Source organism: Branchiostoma floridae, chromosome 19 (genome assembly GCF_000003815.2).
Source record: "Branchiostoma floridae strain S238N-H82 chromosome 19, Bfl_VNyyK, whole genome shotgun sequence".
Taxonomy (NCBI): Eukaryota; Metazoa; Chordata; class Leptocardii; order Amphioxiformes; family Branchiostomatidae; genus Branchiostoma; species Branchiostoma floridae.
The window spans coordinates 7,299,567-7,322,192 of NC_049997.1; the positions used below are offsets into that span (position 1 = coordinate 7,299,567).

At 43.8% G+C, this 22,626-nt stretch overlaps 1 protein-coding gene across 1 annotated transcript in view; it reads right to left on the bottom strand.

Annotated features, from left to right (window-relative positions):
- The window catches only part of LOC118407157 (nuclear pore complex protein Nup205-like), a 49,608-nt gene that overhangs the window by 21,036 nt on the left and 5,946 nt on the right, over nucleotides 1-22,626 (bottom strand). Inside the window, exons 7-24 of the mRNA XM_035807575.1 lie at nucleotides 22,506-22,601; nucleotides 14,915-15,046; nucleotides 12,409-12,547; nucleotides 10,935-11,131; nucleotides 10,201-10,383; nucleotides 9,740-9,793; nucleotides 8,931-9,140; nucleotides 8,210-8,450; nucleotides 6,890-7,079; nucleotides 6,141-6,261; nucleotides 5,696-5,780; nucleotides 4,560-4,721; nucleotides 3,160-3,405; nucleotides 2,701-2,853; nucleotides 2,171-2,248; nucleotides 1,286-1,429; nucleotides 488-591; nucleotides 51-124 (exon numbers count right to left, since the gene is read on the bottom strand). Coding sequence (XP_035663468.1) covers nucleotides 51-124; nucleotides 488-591; nucleotides 1,286-1,429; nucleotides 2,171-2,248; nucleotides 2,701-2,853; nucleotides 3,160-3,405; nucleotides 4,560-4,721; nucleotides 5,696-5,780; nucleotides 6,141-6,261; nucleotides 6,890-7,079; nucleotides 8,210-8,450; nucleotides 8,931-9,140; nucleotides 9,740-9,793; nucleotides 10,201-10,383; nucleotides 10,935-11,131; nucleotides 12,409-12,547; nucleotides 14,915-15,046; nucleotides 22,506-22,601 — 2,609 coding nt within the window. The remainder of the gene's footprint in view (nucleotides 1-50; nucleotides 125-487; nucleotides 592-1,285; nucleotides 1,430-2,170; nucleotides 2,249-2,700; nucleotides 2,854-3,159; nucleotides 3,406-4,559; nucleotides 4,722-5,695; nucleotides 5,781-6,140; nucleotides 6,262-6,889; nucleotides 7,080-8,209; nucleotides 8,451-8,930; nucleotides 9,141-9,739; nucleotides 9,794-10,200; nucleotides 10,384-10,934; nucleotides 11,132-12,408; nucleotides 12,548-14,914; nucleotides 15,047-22,505; nucleotides 22,602-22,626) is intronic.

Sequence of the window (22,626 nt, forward strand, 5' to 3'; positions counted from 1 at the left end):
CTGCATGTCATTGTCAGTTTGTTGAATTTCGAAATAAACCAGTCACATACCCCTGCTTCTTAGCCTGGAGACTCTCCTTCACCTGGTTCCTCGCTACTGCATACTGGAGGATCAACTGGATCTCCTGGACAAAGAGATGTGTTGACAGTTACATGTACATGTACTATGGTTACTTGTAAGCTCGATACAGTTACTATGGTTACAGACTAAAGTTAATAGGTGGTAGAATTAGTCATTTATCAGTCATAAAAGACATTCCAGGTCATGGGGTCAATGGAAGATACTACTAATTCATGGGGAATTATATTGTTTTAGGTTTGACGATACGCGAGATATTCATACTCTTATTTTTCTAAATAGAGGAGCACATGGTGAAAGCCACAGCAGCCATGTAGACATGTTACTGATAGAAAGATGCAATCAAACTTATTCTATGTCAAGAGGAAACAGTTAACAGATGAAGTCCATGTACTTGACTTGTGCTTACCTCTGTGATAAGTGGACGTTGCCCTGCAGCCGTTGACCCCTGCAGAGCGTTGAGTTCCGCCACCAGCACCTTGTGGAGAGCCTTCACATTACACAGGCTCACACCTGCAGTGGGGAGGAAGGAGATACATGTACATGTACTCTTACTTTTCTTGTATTAACTTAAACCTTAACCAACTTACAACATAGGACATATTCATTCACATGTGTATTGAAAGGCTGTTGTATTATTGCAGACCTCAAGGTACCGTCCTGTTTTTAACTGGGGTATAACAAAATAAAAGTAAGGAAAACTAGACAAGAGATTTTTTTCAATGTTACCATCCAGGGAGGAACAAAATAGTCGGACTGGCATGACACTAAGTTAAAAACACTGAAAACCAAGAAAGGTGGAAAAACATGGTTGCCAGATCTTTTGTCGTGCCCCAATGACCTAAGACTTAAGGTGGTATCTCACTGCACTTGCGGCACCGGTGCGGCACTGCGGGGTTTGTAAACTGTGGCACTGTGGGGTATTTTCCCCGAATTTTTTATAACTTAGATATTGCGTAATACGTAAAAGTAAAAAGTATGACTTAGAAGACAACAAAATACACAAAACGTAAGAAAAATTGTTCTTTATCTTGTTGAGCAATTTTTCAAACCCCGCAGTGCCGCACCGGTGCCCCAAGTGCAGTGAGATGCTACCTTTAGGGATAGACGTGACATGAGATGACAAGAGCACATTACAATGTACACGTACAAAGGAATATGAAATTGATAATAAATTCAGTACATCCTATACATCTGTTCCACCCACCTTCCTTGTTCTTGGTGTGACAGGCCTGCATGACCTGTTCTATCACCACGGGGTTCATGAAGTCCAGCTGAGGGGATTCTGGGTAATTCTGCGTGAAGTCAAGTGAGTCCAGCAGAGACAGGATCTTCCTACGTGTCGGCGCTCCTGGGGCATCATGGGAAGGTTTGGACACATTTTGAACTAAAAATTTTGTCCTTGTAATTGCCAAATACTTGACAGGGCTAAAAGTATTTTTTCCTCCTTACTTGCACACTCAATCTATGAGCTGGATTTTTCTACCCTTAAACTGTATGTATTTACTGTAAATGCATTTAAGTTTGCGGGGATTTAATTTCTAGGTAGCTGGAAAAATGACTTTTCGTGGTAGCACCATGCACTGTAATCTCTTACTGCCATGGCAAATTTTTGCGGTGGTTTTAAGTTCGCGGGAAGTGGCCATGACGAAAACCGCAAACATTAAAACACCGCGAAAGTTTCTGCATTTACAGTATTCTGTAATCTCAAAACTTGGATGCAAATTGCAATTTTACAGGTGAGTATTCTAAGACCCGACAAGTGTGAATTCAGTTGGTCATTTTCTTTAAATGGCAAACTGAGAAATTACATGCAGTATTTACACACAGGTGCTGCACAGATAGACATTAAACAGTGTAGGTGCAAATAAAAAAGACAAGTCACGAATTCTGAAGACACTGACACACACACAAAAGTTGATATGACAAGAACATACATGAAAAAGAAACACAATTCACTTTATGATTATCTCGCTTTAGGCTGAAATGCGATATGTGCAAGAGGGTGGGACAAAGAAGAAACAGAAAAATGACAAAATAAGGGGAAAAAAAACAGTACACGTCACAGCATGTGAAACAAAAGAAAACACACCACCATATGATTGCAGTCCCCCAAACATGCTGGTTGAAAAAGTACTTCTGTCTACTTCAAATGTCACAGATGACTTCTCTGCACGCAGAAACGAAAGATGACATGAGGTAAATACAGTAAAGTCACCCATGACAGGTAACATAAAGATGATCAAATAAAGGCATCTATAGCTTGTTTGAACTTTCAGCACTGAAGTAGCTATTTTGCTCTATAATGTTCTCTTGGCTATGGGTTTAGGCAGCTGGGAGAAGCTGTCAAAAAGTTGTTGTTGATCTCTTGAGTTGTGTTATTTTTTTGGCATTTACTGTACATGTGTATAGGTGTGTGCATGTGTATCTGGGTTTAGTTAATGTACCTGTGTGCATACACATTTGGATGTTTGTGATAATCTGCAAGGAGTTATTGTCAAACAGAGTAGTCTTTGTGTGTGTGACAGTTGTGTGTTTAGGGATGTCAGCCTGTATAATATATATATGATCATGTCTGTGTACTGTGTGTGTATTATGTGTTAAGGCTTAACTTAAGCCCACCTGTGTTGATCTGTGAGGAGTTATCATCCAACAGCAGACTGAGTAGCCTCTGTGTGTGCGACCGTTGTCTGTTGAGTGACGTCAGACGCAGCTCGATGGCCACAGACTTCAGCAGCCAGGACTGCTGATTCAACAGCAACACTGGGTCCAGGTCTGACAACAATTTAAAAAAAATTTCTTTCAAAGCTCAGTTAAAACAACAAATAATAATTGTGAAAAATGGTATAGCATGGGATCAACAAGATTTTTCTAGAAAGGTTTGTCCTGAGGACACTTCATGATCAAGACTTATAGAGGGTAAATTATAATAGAACTGTTTTTACTGGTAATGCAAATTCAAAACAATATCCGCACCATTTTCCTTCTGCAAAATAAAATCACTGCAAAAGAAAATTAATTTACCGTACATTTTACTATCAACTAGGATTTTCTGGTAATTTTTTGGTAATTTGTGTTTACCTTCATCCTTCCCAGCAAACGGCACATGCTGCATCTGCCTGTACAGGAAGTCGTGTGTGGTGCGCAGGTAGCGCATGGTGGGGTCGGAGGTCTCCGTGTTCGCACACAGGTGGTATGCCAGTTTGTAAGCCAGCTCCGACAGCTGTGGGTTGTCATGGATACAGCTGGGACCCCCCACAGAGTCCACCCCGGCGTCCAGGACCCCCAGGATGGAGTGCAGACAGGTGCGAGGAGAACCTAACACACCTGGGGGAAATAAAGGAGAAAAATGGAGATGTACAATTTCGTTTACAGGAAAAAGCAATTATTACTATTTCAAACCTTACAACTTCAAAATGGCCTTTTTCTATAATTAATTTTACTTTATCACTACATACATGTATCAGTCAATCAGTCATAGTCATACGGTGTACGTATTACAATGTATAATACAGTGTATTATCATTTACTTTACATCACCATAAAAAGCATCTCTAGAGTCTAAAGCCATATATGTTTTGGATGAGTCTAAATGAAATACGATAATGTCTTAAAAAGTTTAAGGCTACAGCTATCAGGGACCGGATCCGGCAGCTGGACTGTTAGTTTTTGTCCCTGTCATTTTTAGCTGATGTAAATACATTTTCAACAGTTTTATGTCCAGATTTTTGGGATGAGCAGGGTACAATTTTTCCATTTCTATAAGCAAATTTCCATCCTGTGACGGATACAGGTCCGCTAGAAAGCCAGGGTTGGACAAGTCCACTAGCCCTATTGTCCGGGGCAAGTGAAAATGCTGTTCCGGCAAGTGCATGACCTACCCCACTTGCCCGATCGGGCAAGTAAGATTTTTCCATTGAGAGAGATTTTATACTTGTTACCTTCTACAGTCATGACATCAAGCAATGGTCAACATTGAAAGATAGAGGCAATAATAAGAATTCCATTGCTGGAAGTGACAATGCATATAAAAGTGACCGTCATTTGAATTTTGGGCAAGTGAAAAGTTGGTTCGGGCGAGTAAATTCTTTATGTGCTTGCCTGATAGGACAAGTGAATTTTAGAAAACTTGTCTAACCCTGGAAAGCCTTGGGTCTCTCTCAGTTGGAAGCCAGGAAAAAAGTTCAACAGGTTAGGTGAGGTCCATGTTACACAAAACCAGGGTTGTAGCCAGCCCAAAATCATTTTCCGTCCCTCGATTTTGGATGGCTTTGGCGCAGTGTTCCTAGGGGATCTGGGGGCATGGTCCCAAGGAAAATGTTGAAATCTCGACCCTCTGAAACACTATTTCCTGCATTTACAGGGTTAAGTATTGCTTACAGAGGACGGAATGGGCAAAATTTGTTTCCGTCCCCAGCTGCAAAATTCTGTCAAAGGACGGAAGGACGGGTGCTGGCTACAACCCTGCACGACTAACACACCTGGGTCCTGGAGGTTCGTTTTCACGACCGGCTTCCTGAGTTTGAAGCCCAGCAGGAAGTGAGCCAGGTTGGGGGCAGGCTGGTCCAGCGAGTGTAACAGCAGCTGGAGGATGTGCTGTCGGGTGGAACAGCGCGTCTGAGAGGCCGTCAGGTCAGCATCTTCTGTAAAAGGGGAGACGAAGCCATTAGAATTTCCCCCAGTAATACATGCAATCCAATGGAGAGTTGAGGAAACAAATATGCAATTATCTCAAGAATAAAAAGTTCAAGCCATACAAACTTACCCTCAAATTATAGCCTACTATGTCCAGTCTCATCAAATTCATTTGCCAGAATTTCTATACGGCTAGTCTTTTGATACACCCCCTAATCAGAGCCCTTGGATGGGTCCTTTTGGCAAAAAACAGCATCCAGGGGATGATATTACTACCTCATGGGGGTGCCAAACTCCCCCAACTGGTTAAAGGTCATTATTATCACCATGAAAAATGGAGATATAGTTTTGGGTGTGTCTCTGTGTCTGTATGTCTGTGTCTGTGTTTGTGTTTCTGGACATTTGTGGTCAGCATAACTCAAGAACCTCTGGATGGATTGTAAGGATATTTCGTATGTCGTAGGGGTCGGGAAGACAAAGGTCAGGGTTGATTTTGGGCCCTCTGGTGTGTGACCTTGGTACTGCAGCAGAAATTTGATTTTTTTTGTATCTTTTGACCTGGACATGCCATGGTCTTGATTTTTTTTTCATCTTTCTTTATACAAGGTAAGTGCGCTGTGTGCTTAATACACTGCTTTACGGGCGTTCACTCTAAAGAATAATATAAACAGAATAACATAAAGAAGAGAAACTGAATAGTAAAATATAGAACAAAAATAACATTATTGTTACAAAATTGTATACCATACATCAAAGTCGATGTATTACAGTTACTGTAGATTTAAATTCAGAACAGTTTAAGTAGAAAGATGGAATGACTTAGGCTAAGGCCTAATCTATCCACAGGAAATATCTAAAATTTTGTTATACATCTTTTTCTCATTCTTTAAATAAAACAATATCATACTTGTAAACTACACAATAATGTTATCAAAAAAACAACAGTTACTGTAGATGGAGATGATGAAAAGCTGTGTTGTACCTTGTTCTGCAATATCTGCTCTGTCCTCAACATCATCTGTCTCTAAACACTCCACAAACCCATGTAACAGGCTACGGGACACGTCCTGGATAGAAATAAATACATTAAAACCTCCGTGGTCCAGCAAATGCTTATTAAGAGTTTGAAACCCTATGTGAGGCATACTGTAAATGCATTGAAGTTCGCGGTAGCGGGTGGTTTTAGTTTTGCGGTAGCACCATGCACTGTAGTCACTTACTGCCATGGAAAAATGTTCGCGGTGGTTTTAAGTTCGCGGTGAAGTGGTCACCACGAAAACCGCGAACATTAATCCACCGCAAACAATTCTGCATTTACAGTACTTGTATAGGATGGTAAAAATAATTAGAGATGTACCATACTTAACTACTTACAAAAAGAACTCAAGTTCACAGAACTTGTATAGAACAAGGATCAATGGACTAACCTGTTGTGTAGTGAACATGCCGACCAGCTCACTCTGTGATGCAGAGGAGAGACAGATCCAGCATAGAATCTTCACACTACACAGGGCCAGCTCTGGGCTGCTGCTGTTGTACTCTACAAACCTGAAAATACATCCATCAACATGTTTGGTACAGGTCTTCTTAGTCTCTTCTTCTTTCAGTTAAGGCAACCTACAACAACCCATACACATTGTCCTCAAATCCTGACTAAATCTTCTCTTGGCCAAGCAGCTATATACATTTGTACAAGTTTGGTCACCATTGAAATCCATTGAAAACTGAAGAAGCCAGGACCAAGCTAAAGTCAGCTGCAAACATGGAAATGATTGGGATTTTTTCAAAAGTCAATACTGATATGCATTGGGAAAGCTAACTGCTTTTCTACATCATGACAATGTTAGCAGAGGTACTGTAAATGTTTGCTATGATTTATTTTCTCAGTGCCCTCTAGATCTTTACTGCAAAATCATGACACCATGAATATGTGTTTTCATTGTTGGTTCTATATGACATAATTGTGACCACCATATACATTTAAATCTCTTTCCCTCTCCTACTATGATGATACCAAGTCTAAACAATTGAATTAACATTTACAAGGCAATCCATCCAGGCCTTCTAGAGTTATCATGTTGACAGACAGACACACACATGAATGCTCCCCCAAACACTAATCCTCCATTTTTCATGAATATCAAATAAGTGACACCGATTATGACTTTTGACCCACCTAGCGATGTTGACGAGATGGTCGGCCCTGCCCGTGCGAGGGTTGATGCTGACCAACAGTTCGTCCAGCGGTGCGGCCATGACGGACGACCCCTGGTCCCGCAGGACCGCCATGAACTGGTCCTGTTTGTCGAACGTGGACTCCAACATCTGCAGACACAGCAGGGCTGACTTCTCCAGGTCTTCTTTTCCTGGGAGCAGATGGTCATTAGAAAGAGGAAGCAATCTTGAACTTGTTTATCTCACTGAAGAGATTTCTTTCACTGGTTGTGACAGAGAAGATAAACATAGATGTTATGTACAGTACTGTAATTCACTTTGTCTTCTCGGTACCAAACTTTTATGGTCTGAAAAAATTTAAGTTGTTCTCAGAACTATATGTTCACGGTGGCAGCAGGTGCACATAAAAAGTCTCTTATATTGTATGTTATCAGTAATGATAAGTTCACGTGAGAGTCGTCACCGTGAAAACCGTGAAAAAATCAGGAATTACAGTATTTACAGTTTCATTCCCCTAGTTTTTTTCATTAAACTAAGTGCAATGAACATTGGACCATGACTTGAACATCCCGCCCTAAGGAGCATATACGTAACTAATTCTAGTAACAAGCATGTCAGGTGAGCAACAACTGCCGGAATTCAAACTCACATCTTGGTCAAGAGGCAGGGTCAGTAACAAGTGGACTACTTGTGCTACTGTCAACTTTGGGCAGATACTCTCTAAACCTCAAACATCTTTTCTTATATTAACCTTCTCAATGCAAGGCTAGCAGTTCAGGCCTAAGGTTGCATTGGTTAGTGAGTAAGGAAGCAGGAATAAGCATTCTTTACATCATAACACAGACAAAGATACTGGTAACATTGTACAGAGGGAAGCACAGTCTTTCAGATTATCGTTGAAATGTTTAAGCTAACATAGCCGCAGAGCGATTGTTGATTCTTTTGCTTTGGCCATTTTTTAGTTTCTTTAAACGTAGCAGTCTGCGACTGTTGGCCTGCGGGAGCTATAAGCGGGAGCAAAAGAACCAACAGTCGCTCTGCGGCTAAAGCTTATAGTACATGTACAATACCGTCCCCCAGCGGGGGGACTTTTAAGGGCCGCTATTTTCCCCCTGTAACGTCCCAGCTCACGTTCCCATAGTTTACAAGACAATCCGTAATGCCCCATGCTTGCTGCCGAGCTCTCTAACCCATGTACTTCTACTTCTAGATACAACTTGAAACTTGGGGCTTATCACATACTAGTAGCCTAATAATACAACATTGGGCCAAACCACTTCTATGAGGATAACCTTAAAAATCTTATCCTTTTCCTACCCACCTGGGAATGGCACATACTGCTCCATAAGCCTGACAGCCTCATCTATGATCTGCAGAATGGTTTTCAGCAGTGGGCTGTCATTTAACATGTGGATGAGCAGTGTGTGCCCTGGGGGCTTGTTTGCAATGGTGGTCCCTCCCCCCTGAACCTCGATGGTTTGGTCCAGGAAGTCCTCTGGTGACATTTCATGGTACTGCAGCAGTTTGTGAAGGACTTGGAGAACTCCTGATGTGACCTGCCACTGTGGGGAAAGATCAAAATGGAGAAAGGGAATGAATGAATGGATATAGGGCTGTTATTTGTTATGATTAACATGATTGAGAGAAGGAAAGAAAATTACTTTAATTTCTACTTGGTGTAATTTTCTGTTCAGACTTCAGCAGTGATGTAAGAATAAATATTGTCCATTTGCTATCTTCACAATACAATAAATAATAGTTTGTTCATTGGTAGTTTTACATGGCTCCTTGTCTTTTTTTACCTGTCAATCATTCTGTTTCAACATTTCTCTAAGATACATGAGTATTAGGAGTAAACAGACAAATAACAATTTACACCAATTTGTTGACTTCAAAAGAACTTTCTTTCCTTTCGTGGTAGAAGTGTTATCTTGTAATTACTGTTTTTTTGTCAGCAAAAGTAGAAAAACATTTTCAACTTTTGTAGTATATGTGTTATCTTGCAATTTTTTCGTCAGCAAAATTGAAAAAATCATTCTCACCTTTTCCCCGGGGTTTTTGTACGCCCTGGTGCTGAACTTGAGGAACACAGATTCCAGGATGAACTCCAGGTAGGGGTCGAACCCCGGAGCACGGAATCCTGCGCCGAGGCTGGGCGGAACAGCGATGTCCGTCAGCCTGTCCACGAGATGGAGGAAGGCACGAGTCATCGGGTACTCCTCTCCTCGGGCCTCGATCTCCTCCAGCTCAACCTGGAACCATTCATGCAAGACTATGTAAAAATTGAAGAAGATTCACTCAATACTTCTGGATACTTAAAAATTTAATAGACGTTTCATGTCTTACGTTTTAAGTATTCAGAAGTATTGAGTGAATCTTCTTCAATTTTAACGATACCTGGATGTCTAATCACAAACGTAAGACTATGTAAAGTTTGCTAAAAAAAAACGTAGACTGGTGCGCATGCGCCACAAGGAACTGTGGAAAAGCTTTCAACTTTGGGAGCTACCAAATGGAGGCTACTTTGGGGTGGTCAGGCTCACTTACACCTACAGTCATTAGTATGACTGACAACCGAGAGGATGCAGGAGACAATATACAAATGTAAGGTCATGTGGCGTAACGGCATGTGTTTGATCCACAATCCAAAGTTCGAATCTGTTGATATGCCACCAGTCTTCTGCCCTTGGAAAATGAATGTGAATTTTCTCACTTTACTCAGGGGTCCATCCTGATGTGAGTGGTTCAAAAACAATTTCTTTAGACTATATAAAACTACATGGTTGCCAAAACTTATATTGACTAATGCCTAGATAAAGTAGAGAATGTTTAAATTTAGGAAAGCACAGACCTGTATGCCAGCTGCCTGGACTGTCTGTCCTGATGGTTGGACAGTCTGGAGGATCTGAGGAAAAACAAAAAGAGAACATGTCAATCAATCAATCAATCAATCAATCAATCAATCACTTGCATTATAAGCTGATGTGTGGCGGTTACAGACAGTGCACCCCCAAATCTTTCTGTACACCTAAATCTTTTAATTGGGTGCACCAGTGATGCATTTTGAGCCTCTGAAAAAAGTATATCATCCCACCGTGAAGTTTCATCAGGTCGGTACTTTACTGAATAAAGAGACTCTTGTTACCACATCTGTTTTGTGACATGTGAGCAGCAACACCTGTCCTGCAGTACAATGTGAACCAGTCACAATTGCCCTGAAGAAGGTGACAGTCATCGAAATGTTGGTGAGAATAAAGCATGGTTGTGTAAAAAGAGTTTCTTTATCAGTATATCATCCCTTCATACACAAACCTGTGCGACTTCCAGAGACTGCCAGAGGCCGGCAGCGATCTCGGGAGACTTGGCGAGCGCGGCGAGGGTTCTCATGAGCGCCGCCTTCAGCTCGGAGGGGACCGGGCACTGCAGCAGGCCGAAGAACAGCACGGTCGGCATCCAGTGGGGGTGTTCACACAGCGCCAGGCGCGAGTTCTCGTCCTGGGGCAGACATGTTTGAAAAAGGGTTCAAACCTTTGCTATCTACCTTTAATCTATCGTAATATGAACCAAGTGCTTGTATTGTGTCATTCTGAGACAACTTGAAAAGAAAGAAAAAAGCATTCATATCTACAGTGCCTTCTAAATTCTAAGAGACCAACTCTAGTTCTAAGTCAATAGTTGCCCTACTCACAGTCTTTCAGCTATGATTTTAATATTGGGGGTCCAAATATCTTGGTGAGTCACGGTAAGTGATACAGGCCCCACTGCTAGTATCTACATGTAACTAATTTGTAGGGGGGGTCCCAGGGCATCCACCCTCCATGTTGCAGAGTTTAAGAGAATTTTGAAGTTAAAATGGTGCATTCTAAGCTATCTTGAGGGGCAAAAGAACTAGAAGACTGTGACCACAAATGTCCTAGGCATCCCTGTTCAATCAGAATTTCATCCTTGTCAGAGGATCTGCTCCCCTGTGTAAGGACGTCTAGTGCGTCCAATTTCTTGTTATTTTAAGAAAAGAGCGCTCAAATGACGCCTGCCTGCCTACTCACCTCCTCTGCTATCCTCTCCGTCAGCTTGAGTACAGAGAGCAGCCCGTCCAGCTCCTGCGCAGTGATGCTGCGGACAGGGTGGCGGTACACGTGATGGCGAGCGTCTGCCGAGCTGGCTAACTCCTGCCGCAGCCCCTGGTAGTACTGGCTCAGGGAGCTGAAGAAGTGGTCCCAGGAGACGGTCGCACCCGTGCCTCCTGTTGGGGAAGAGGACATGTTTTTTATTGGTTATCTCTTATCTCTGTTATGAATTCTAGTTTATATGACCAGGGTTGTAGTCAGCACCCATCCTTCTTTTGCAGCTGGGGCCGGAAAAACAATTTGCTGTGAGCAGCATTTAACCCTAAAAGTGCAGGAAATAGTGTTTTAGAGGGTCTAGATTTCAATATTTTCCATTCTTATGATGGCGAGCGTCCGCCGAGCTGGCTAACTCCTGCCGCAGACCCTGGTAGTACTGGCTCAGGGAGCTGAAGAAATGGTCCCAAGACACTGTCGCACCCGTGCCTCCTGTTGGGAGCAAGAGGACATGTCAGAGTTCTCCCCAAGGGATGGAATAACGGAGGCCCTCCACTATACTCCTAGCCTAGTTCCACTATACTACTACAATTGAAATTTAGTGTGTTTCTTTCCAATTTTCTTGGTTAGTTAGTAGTACATTGTACTGGCTCAGGGAGCTGAAGAAGTGGTCCCAGGACACTGTCGCACCCGTGCCTCCTGCAAGAGGACATAGATCACAATCTCAAGAATTGTAGAGATATGTTTCCAAAGAGGAACATTTTGTTTTTGCTGGCCCATTCTTCTTATTTCTTCTACCAGCCTATGAAAAAAGAGATCATGACAAACTGAGACTACTTTCTGATTGGTCGATAGTCTAGTTACTGAAGAAACGGTCCCAGGAGACTGCCGTACCCGTGCCTCCTATTGGGGGGGAAGAGGACATTGTTTTATATAAGATATGATCTACATAATTCTTGCTACATTTTTCTCATGCTTATGTATGATACCGGTGCAATGACCGAGTGGGTAGAGTGTTCGCCTTGCATTCGGTAGGTCGTGAGTTTGATCCCCGGCTGAGTCATACCAAAGACTTAAAAAATGGTACATGCTGCTTTCTTTGCCTTGCACTCAGCATTTGAGAAAAAAGAGTATGGAAGTTGAACACACTTCACTACCAGTGGACTAGCCCCCTGCTATAGTGATTGCACAAAGTTGTGTGGCCCAGGGCTACTGAAACGGAGATGAGTGCCATCCTATGCACCTGCACCATCAGGCATGGGAAGAATTTTGACTATGTATGATACATGTACAATGTACATGCAGATTGAATCCAGATTTATGCAGAAATGTAGACATAGAGCAGTTTCTCATATTTTTCATGTCTCTAGGACGCCAGTTCAGAAGTAGAACACAAACTTATCTATGGTGATCAAGGGACCCGAAGACAATGATCACAGTAAAGAAAGTCTTGACTTACCATTGGCCTTGAGGAGGGAGAAGCAGTAGTGAGCACACTGTGGTCCATTGGCCAGTCCTGTCAGCATACTGATGTAAGGTACAAAGAGGGAGGGGGGCACCAGGTCTCCTGCAATCCTCACAAACTTGTACAGGCTCACCTTGAAGGGGGGAAGGAATGTTCCATCATACTTTTCTCGTAAAAACACTCCTTTCTATTTACCATACAAGTACACTTTCAGTTTCATCAATATTGTAGGTACAATTGTAGTGACACTAGTTATCCAAGGGGTAGGCTACATCCATTGTTTTCAAAAGCATTGTACGTAAATCAAGTCGACAGACAGCGTTTTCAAATTGCAATATTTTCAATATACCTATAGTCAGCGTTCCCGCCAGGTTCTTGAAAGTATGCGTCCAAATATTTGGGAGGGGCGTAATGAGCGCCGGAGGAGCGAGACGAGCGCCGCAGGCGCTCGCATTCTAGGGGGGTCCGGGGGCATGCTCCCCCGGGAAAATTTGAATTTCAAACCCTCTAGAACACAATTTCCTGCAATTTGAGAGGATAATCATGCACTTGAGATTGGACGTCGGTTGCCTCTTTTACTCCCATTTTCAGTTATCGACGACCACCCTCTGCCAATTTTTTTCCGTCATTGAATAAAAAAATGTCTACCTCCTGCGATCGATGTTGCGCCCTCCCGCATCAAATACAGTAGTTTTCCGAGACGATAAAATAACGGCTCCATCACACTTTGTGTTTTTTTCTATTTTGCCCGATGATTTTACTCAAATTTTTCGAATCGGTGGGGTTTTACAAGGCCGCGCCGTCATTTTCTACGAGCGTGCGTTTGTTTCCTGCGACCTCGGGTAACCCCGTTTTCGGAGTGAAATCTTTGGTTGGATTTCTTTTTAAATAGACCAAGGATGTTATACATTACTCGAAGGAGGACGATCTGCTGCCTCTTTGGCAGTGATCAGTGCCGGTGTAGCCTTGAAGGAGTAGCCAGAAAGACGTCCCAGCGTGCTGGGCGCTGCGATCGACGATCCATCTGGGGAGGGGGGCGTGCCGCGCCATGTGCCACGGAGGCCAATGCTAGTGCACAACCGACTCGATCGACGCCTGACAACAATATTGCGGCCCCTTTTCTGCCGCAAATTTTTTGTCTTTTTGAAACAAAAGGAATTTTGTAAATAAGAAATAAAGTGTATAGTTTTGAATTCTTCACTTATTTACCGCGCACGTTTTTTTAACTTGGATAAATGGGGAAACTTTAATAGTAAATTGTTAGCAGCTAGGGAAGAAACACAAGTTGCCAGACGACGGGGCGGCTACCAACATCACGTGCGCTAATAGTCGGCAACTTTTTTTCCCGGTGACCAATGACAGAGTGTAACATTACATTTATCAAATGCTGATTGGTTATTAAGTTGATTGGATTTGGACCTGGTGGCCAATCTGGACTGCATGGCGCCAGCGGCCTGTTGTCAAAAATACCGACTGCCAATCATCTGCCCACAGCGTGAGAACTTTTGTTAAGATGTGCAGCACTCGCGCAGAACAGTTTGTTCGTTCAATACTTGTATTGCCCACAAATCTTTAACAAATACGTGAAAATGAGGACAAGTTAGTATTATGTTAATATCAGAATATAAAATCTGCATAAGATTTCTTCGAGTGTTAAAGAATGCTGACTGTCAGATGTATTTCACGGACTACAAAAAATTACATTGCGCAACGGACGGCTCAGACTGGCGCGTGGCAGGGTGTGTTGCACATGGATTCGCTAGTTGTAAAACGTGCCGCCCTCCGCCCCATGCTCAGACTACTGGGATGACCGGAAAGTGAAGAATTTGAAGTATAAATTGTAAAGGTAGGATTCCTTCTTATAAAGACAGATTTTTTAAAAAGATTCCAGATACATTTTGTACACTGGTGGTACAGGTCAGCCTTTCTTTCGGAATTTTTTATGGACGCATTCAGCTGAGCCGAGTGCGTCTTTCCAGAAAAAGATGCGTCCAAAGACGTAAAGACGTATGCCTGGCGGGAACGCTGCCTATAGTATCTTAAAATATTACAATAAGAAACCACCATCAGTTGAGTTGACATCCCTAAGTAGCCCATTTCTAGAGATAACAGATACAGGATACCTCACATATCAGGGTTGGACAAGTCCACTAGTCCGATTGTCCCGGGCAAGTGAAAGTGCCCTTCGGACAAGTGCATGTCCTATTCCACTTGCCCGATTGGGCATGCAAGTATATAAGATTTTCCTTTGAGTGAGATTTTGATAAATTTGTTATTCATTACAATCTACCATAGCAATATTCAACACAGAGAAATTGAGTCAGTAATAAAAGAATTCCATTGCTGGAAATGGACATACATAGAAAAATGTTACTCAAATTTCAGGCAAGTGAAAAGTTGGTTCGGGCAAGTAAAATTTCTATGTGCTTGCCCAATAGGACAAGTGGATTTTAGAAAACTTGTCCAACCCTACAAATAAAGGAGAACTGGTATTACTTACCTGTCTGTGTGGGGGCCTGTAGTGCTGCCCTGCCAGAAAAGAGCCTGATGGGCTGAGCGACGGTTCAGGCGGGCACCAAAACTCCAAGGCCAGCTGCAACTTCTGTGGGTCCTTCCCATACAAGTCAGCAATCTGAGGCACAGGGAAAAAGAAAAAGAAAAAGAAAATTTTCAGTATTAAGGACCAAATATAAGGAACATTAGGGAAAGGACAGGACTGGTGTTAAGAATAACTTTTCAAAGGTTAACGGTTTGTGCAAGTTTTCCTTTTTGTTCCTTTTTTGCTGAGCACTCTTTTGCCATTTTTTTTGTGGAATGACAGAAATATTTTCTTCTATTTTCATTTAGTCCCTGAAACTTAACCACTTCTGTGAGTGGCTATACAGGCCTATACCCCTTTCGTGCTAGGTCTTATAGCTACAAACTTACCGATGTCTAACACATCAGATAACTAACAAGAAATCTTTTTTAAAAAGCTGTGCCTTGCCGCGTATTTTATGTTATTTTGGTAAGTTAGACTAGATTCTACGCTTAAAAATCCCGAGTTCCACATGTCGCCCCCCTCCCCTCATTATCATAATTTATGTCAGATGAATTATTGGCACATTAAACAGGTTTTGTAAAACTTTTTGACCCACAATGAATATGCATTATTTTTTATTACAAACTAAGTTCCTTCTGATGCAATTTGGGATATATCTTTATATAAACATGGTGAGTTAAAGCGTAGATTTATTACGCTGGACCACATACAGTAACATGCGTCTAGAAGAGCGTTTTAATACTCGCCTGGAATGTACCATTGTGTAACTAAGCCATGAAACTCGGCACGTTGATCACGTTATTGTGACAATGTGTTTTTGCCCGTAAGTATGTGGTTCGAAAGTCGGTCGAACTCTGGGCTTTGATGAGTTGATCTATTGGTTTGCAAGTCGGTTGAACTCTGGGCTTATTGAGTTGATCTAATGGTTTGCAAGTCGGTTGAACTCTGGGCTTTAATGAGTTGATCTAAAACTGCAGAATCTAGTTGCAGCATTGTGGTTTACTTCTGCCCCCCGCCCATTGCGTTGACTGGGCTGAGAGGGGCAGAGGTGGTCCATCCATTGTGGGGCGTTCGCCCTGTTTCGCAGCTGCAAAATCTAGTTGCAGCATTGTAGTTTCTGCTGTCCCCCGCCCATTATATAGACTGGGCTGAGAGGGGGCAGAGGTCATCCATTGTAGGACGCTGCTCTGTTTTGCATTTCAAGGGTTGAGACAGACAGTGGTGTCCATTTTGTCTGAGTGGAAATTTCCACTTGGGCTTGCTCCTTGGCAAATTTAGCAATTTAGTTTGAGAACCAGTAGCGCCCGGAGAGGCTGCCTAGTTTATTGGTTCGTACTTGGTTGTTCTTTAAGCGTGTCAGTTTGGTTACACGCCTTCAGTTACGTTACGTTTTCAACCCTTGCTGCCCGTGGAGTCCGTGGAGGCTGTCTGATTTACAGGTAGTGTTTTTCAGGGTCTCTGGCAGCTCTGTCTGCTCATATTTTGGTTCCTTTTTAGTTTTATTTGGTTCTAGTTAAAGCTGCATTATGAAGCGTCCTCTTTCAATAAAAGTTGCCGTGTACCGTGATCGGTTAACGTATGAACAAGTGTTTACTTTGCTGAGCGAGGTTTCGGCTCCCATGAGCAGCATTCAGGCTGTTCAGTCTCTGGGACCAAACTCATTCGACGTGTCATTTTCCTCGGTACACGAGCGTACATTGTATGCGGGGAAACTGTCTGGTTTAGACGCCGTGGATGTGTCATCTTACGCGGCGGCGGAGATAATTGTCACGGCCACAAGAATTCCGTATGAGCTCGATGACAACTATGTCAGGAACTGGTTAAATCAATACTGTGCCGTCATCACGTCCCGTATGGTAACATACCGGGACAGACCGACCATCAAAAATGGGAACCGGCAATACAAAGTAGTTTTAAAGCCGGGATGCAATATCCCATCAGCATGGAAAATGTATGACGGGAGGATGGTTTTCTTCAGGTATGTGGGGCAGCCCCGTACCTGCTTGAGATGCAACCAGGAAGGCCATGAGTCGGCAAATTGTGCAGTAACATTTTGCAACAAATGCCAATCCATTGGGCATTTGGCCATGGATTGTACCAACGATGTTGTGTGCCTCAGTTGCAGGGCAGAGGGACATACGGCCCGCCGTTGTCCCCTGTCCTTCGCAAACAGGATTAAGATGGGAGCCAGTTGGGCTAAGAGCCAAGAGCTCCCGGCAGGTGTGAGTCAGGTCCGTGAACATCATGATGGACGGGTTCCTCAGGCTGTAAATAAGACTGATCGGTCGGAACTGGCCCATGTTTCTGACGCAGAGTCTGGTGTATCTGATCCTGTTTCGCCTCCAGGTCACCCTGGCAGTGTGGACCCGGGTACTTCTTCGGCTGTGAAGTCGGATGTTTCTTCTCGGGTCGCGGAGCCGGAGGTTTCTCCTACGGTTGCGGTGGTTGAGCCGTCTGAGGACGTGCTGTCGGAGGCCGCTCCTTCTCTGACCAAGTTTTCTCCGGTCGCGGTGGTTGAGCCGTCTGAGGACTTGCTGTCGGAGGCCGCTCCTTCTCTGGCTAAGCCTGGCCTTTCTTCCTCTTCTAGCGAGCAGGTACCCTCAACATCTGCTGCTCCGGTACCGGCCCCTCGCGCCCGGTCCCAGAGAAGGAGGCGTAAAGCGGCCAGTCCTATCCGACCTGTTACTCGTCGGTACATGTGTCAGGGTTGTGAGTTGGATTACACAATCACTCTGGAGGTGGTGTCTTGTCATCAGTGCAAGGCAGACATAACTCCAGAATCTGCTCTCCTTGCTTTCTGTGAGGGCCCAGTTTGTCAAAGCGATAATCGCCTCTTTCTTTGTCAGAGCTGCCATGATGGCAACTCTGATATTGCTGACAAAGATTCCAGGAAAAGGTGTAGGGGGGATTCCAGTGAGGGTTCTGCCTCTGCAAAGACTTTGTCGAAAGGAAAAAAGATTCGTAAGGAGCCGGATTCCGACTCCAGTCTTGTTATCGAGGAGTTTCCCTCGGAGAGTCTTCGTTCTGTGGACGGTAACGAGTCTGACTCTACTGTTGGCTCCAGAAGCCTCATCATTGATGAGGATACTTCGGATGCCTCTCAGGCTCCAAGTCCCGATTTGGTAGCAAAGGCGAGAGCCATTGTCATCTCCTCTGACTTGTACAAGAATAAGGCTGTCTTTGTGTGCAACCAGTTTATTTCTCATGGTTGTGACGAACTCTTGCATAGTTTTAGGTCTTTGAAATCTCACCTTGCAAAGGCGCATGGCATCTCCGGGGACGTTGTGCCTTGTAAGGTTGGTAATTGTTCGAGGTTTTTTAAAACCACCATGTTATGTCTCAAGCACCTCTACAATGTCCACCCCCAATTTGTTAACCGAATTGGTGTGGAAGGAATTGATGATCTGTACCACTAATTCCTCACATTCCGATGTTGTTTGACATTCCTTCTCTATGTAGCCTCATGGTTCTTATTGCTACACTCAATGTCTGTGGGCTCCGTAGTCCGCAGAAGAGGAGGCAGGTTTTCGGCTTTTGCCGTCAACATAAATTTGACGTTGTTTGCCTCCAAGAGTGCCATGTTTCGTCAACATCTGAAGCGGTGCTCTGGGAGAAGGAATGGGGAGGCCAAGCGTTTTGGGCATTGGGCTCCTCCCAATCTAGAGGTGTGGGTATTTTACTCTCTCCATCTTTCAATTTTGATGTGGTTAAAAAGTCTTGTGACGACAGTGGGCGTGTTGTCTGTGTCGTCTTGTCCGATGGTGCGCGTAATTTCAAAGTTTGTAACATGTATGCTCCTAACATTTCTGCGGAGCGTACTGGATTTTTTAAAAATTTGTATAAGTTTCTGTCGGGGGCTGAGCCCCTTATTTTGTGCGGTGATTTTAACTGCGTTGAAGATGTTGATATTGATAAGAGGGGCGGGAACCCGGCTCATGGTAGTGGCGGTTCCACCGTTTTAAAAGACATTTGCGCCGATTTTAATGTGCATGACTCTTGGAGACATGAGAATCCTTCTAAAAAGGTCTTCACTTGGAGACAGCCGACCAAAGGTATTGCCTGTCGGCTGGACCGATTTTATTCGTCTAAATGCCTCGTCGTTTCAAACTACTGTTTTTTACCCGCATATTTTACAGACCATGACTGTGTGTCCTTGTCAATTTTACCGGATGTGAAGAAGAAGCCTGGCTTGTGGAAATGTAATGTCTCGATTTTAAAAAGAGACAAAGTTTTAAATGATTTTAAACTCGCTTTTAACAATTGGAAGACTTTGAAACCAGGTTTTCCTTCTTTGCGAGCCTGGTGGGATGATGTAAAGGCTAGAACTCGCTCTCTCCTGATCAGAATTTCTTGTGAACTGGCTAGGGAGAGACGGGAGTCCATGTTTACCTTGAATAATGAACTTGTCGATCTCACCAACAAGATGAACGACGGGGCCTCTTCGGCGGACATCTTGCGTAGGTATGAATGTACTAAGTCTTCCTTGTCCGAGTTGTCCGCTGAGGAGGCTCGCGGTGCTTTTGTTCGGTCCAGAGTCAAGCAATTTGTCGAGGGGGAAAAATGTACCTCGTATTTTGTAAGCCAGGCCTCTTCCCGAAGTAGGCAGCGACGCATTTCTTCGGTCAGAGATTCTACTGGACGTGTTGTCCAAGATGACGAGGAGATTTTAGACGTTTTTAAGCTATTTTATGAAGACCTTTTTAGTGCTGAGCCTATTGATAAGTGTGAGGCGAATAACCTTTGTAACAATTTAGAAGGGTCTTTGGATCCTGATGAAGTCTCTTCATTAGAAGGTCCTCTTTCATTGGATGAGCTTTGGGCTGCATTGTGCAGTATGGAGAATAATAAGTCCCCTGGCAGTGACGGTCTCCCGAAGGAATTTTATGTCGCTTTCTGGGACGTCATTGCCGGGGATCTCCTCTCAGTTTTTGAGGAAGTTTTTTCTTCTGGCGAGCTCTCTCAGAGCCAGAGGTTTGGTGTTATTACTCTCCTTCCAAAAAAAGGGGACCCTCTGGACCCGAAGAACCGTCGCCCCATCTCTTTGTTAAATTGCGATTATAAGATTCTTGCAAAGGTCCTTAACAATAGGCTTAAGATGGTTGCCGCCTCGGTCATCAGTCCTGACCAGACATGCGGTATACCAGGCCGGTCGATACAATGTAACCTACTTTTGATGAGAGATATCATTACATATGTTAATATAAATAACTTTGACTGTGCGATCATTTCTCTGGATCAGGCCAAGGCCTTTGATAGAGTGAATATTGATTTTCTTCACTTGACTCTTACGAAGATGGGTTTTGGCCCGGTTTTTCGCAAATGGGTTGCTATATTGTACCACAACATTACCAGTGCTGTTCTCGTCAATGGGTCGCTATCATCTTCTTTTTCTCTCTCAAGAGGTGTTCGGCAGGGGTGCCCTATGTCACCCCTGCTGTACGCAATTTCTTTGGAGCCATTTGCCGCTACAGTAAGGGCCGACGCTGCGATTCACGGCCTCAGGTTGCCTGGTGGCCGTGAAGTTAAGATCTCGCAGTATGCGGACGATAACTCGGCTATTGTTACAACCGATGAGTCGATCCGCCGGCTCTTTGCTGTTATTGACATGTATAACAGAGGTTCCGGGTCTCTTTTAAATCTTGACAAATGTATGGGTCTCTGGCTAGGTAGTTGGAGGAAAAGACTCGATTGTCCGAAGAATTTCAAATGGACATCTGTATCCATACGTTTATTGGGAGGTACTTTTGGAAGTGTTAATATGCCTTTAGTCAACTGGAGGGAGAGGCAAGCTAAGTTTGAAGCGGTTCTGCGAAGGTGGGACAGCTTCTCTTTATCCTTCGCTGGCAAGGTTGTCGTCGTTAATAACCTTGCTTTATCTACTTTGTGGTATATTGCTCCTGTATTTTCTCCTCCCGAGTCAGTCGTCAAGGACATTACGAGAGCCGTCTTTAAGTTTTTCTGGAGTTATCGTGCAGAACTGGTCTCTAGACAGACAGTTTTGCTACCTTTGGACAAAGGTGGATGGGATCTCATTGATTTTGGAGTGAAGGCCAATTGTTTTTATTGTCGGCCGTTTACCAATATTCTTGACCGGCCGGATCTTCCATGGGTCCAGTTGGCAAAATATTGGCTGGGTTTTTTTGCCCGTCGTTTTGAACCATCATCGTGGTCTAACAGTTCCCCCCACTCTCCTGAGGCTCCACCTCACTATTCTTTGATGCGGAAGCTCACCTTGGAGTTTGTTAATGCTTCTGCTTCGAAGACTTGGGACAGGATATGCACCGTGCAGTCTTTGTACAAAGCTGCCATTTTAGCTCGTTCTCATACCCCTTCCGCTTGTTTTTTAGAGCGGGGTGTTGATTGGTCACTTGTTTTTTCAACGGTGCATAACACTCTCCTTGAGAATAACCTAAAGGAGCTTTCCTGGAAGGTCGCACATGGGGCTCTCAAAACCAACTACTTGACTTGTTCGATTTGGCACAGAACTCCTTCCCCTCTTTGTCCGAGGAGAAACTGTAGAGCTACGGAGACCGTTACCCATGCCATCTGGTCTTGTGGCGAGGTGCTCCTGACCTGGACTTGGGTCGAAGGATTCATTAGGCGATGGGTGGTCTCTAGTTTTCGTGTTTCTCGCGCGGTCGCTCTCTATGGTGTTATGTCGTCTACCCTGAAGAAGTGTAAGAGAGATGTCTGCACCTACATTTTGGCCGTCGCTCGGTCTAAGATTTGGTGGTCCAGGTGTCAGGCTCTCTTTGACAATAATTTCGTATCTCACATTGAGCTGGTGTCTCTAATCAAGGAGGCTCTTAGGTTTAAACTCAAGATGGAGTTTGTTCGACTTGGTTCTGAAAGTTTCTTGGCTGAGTGGTGCCAATCTGTTAAATGGGCAAGTGTGCGGACGGGAGTTTTGGTTCTACGTTTTTAGAGTCCTTGTCGTAGTAGTCTTTGTTTGGTGCTACAGTCTGTCTTTGCTATTGGTGGATTGTCTGTTAGATGTTCAGTATGTGTGGTCAGTCCTTCACTATGGTGTTCTCCTTCTACTCTCTAGTCCTCTTTATAATTTCCAGTTTGCGTTGATGTGTCGTTTCTTGGCAGAAGGGTGGGCGGGTGCAAGTCTGCCTCGGGTGGAATGGCACATTCTTTTTCTTTGTTTCCATTCATGAGTTGTTTCTTCTTATATTATGATGGTTTTCAGTTTGGTCTCTGTCTGTATTACTAAAACTGTTTGTATACCCAAAATAACAAAGGGCCTTTGAAAGGGGCTTTGGAAGGGCTGGGTTAAAAGGTCCGTCCATTGATCCAACCATGGAAGAAAGCTGGCATAAGGCATTGCCGCTTTGTCAGTTGTTTCCTAGGTTGATCTTCAGGCAAAGCCTCTAGACTAAGTGCTGCGTAGACCTGCGATTGTACAAAGTGTGTTTCCCTACCTCTGTAACACACCACGCCGATGGGAGGAGGTAAGAAGAACAGGACTTTTAATCACTTTACTTTTTGTTATTGTTTTTATGTGCAAAATAAACAAACAAACAAACAAACCTCTGTAGCACACCACACCGATGGGGGGAGGTGAGAAGAACAGAATCCTTCTCCTGAGCAGGGCATACTTCCACAGGACGAAGATCTGCTCACCGAAGAACTTCAGGAACTGGGAAAAGCAGCCGGCAGGATGG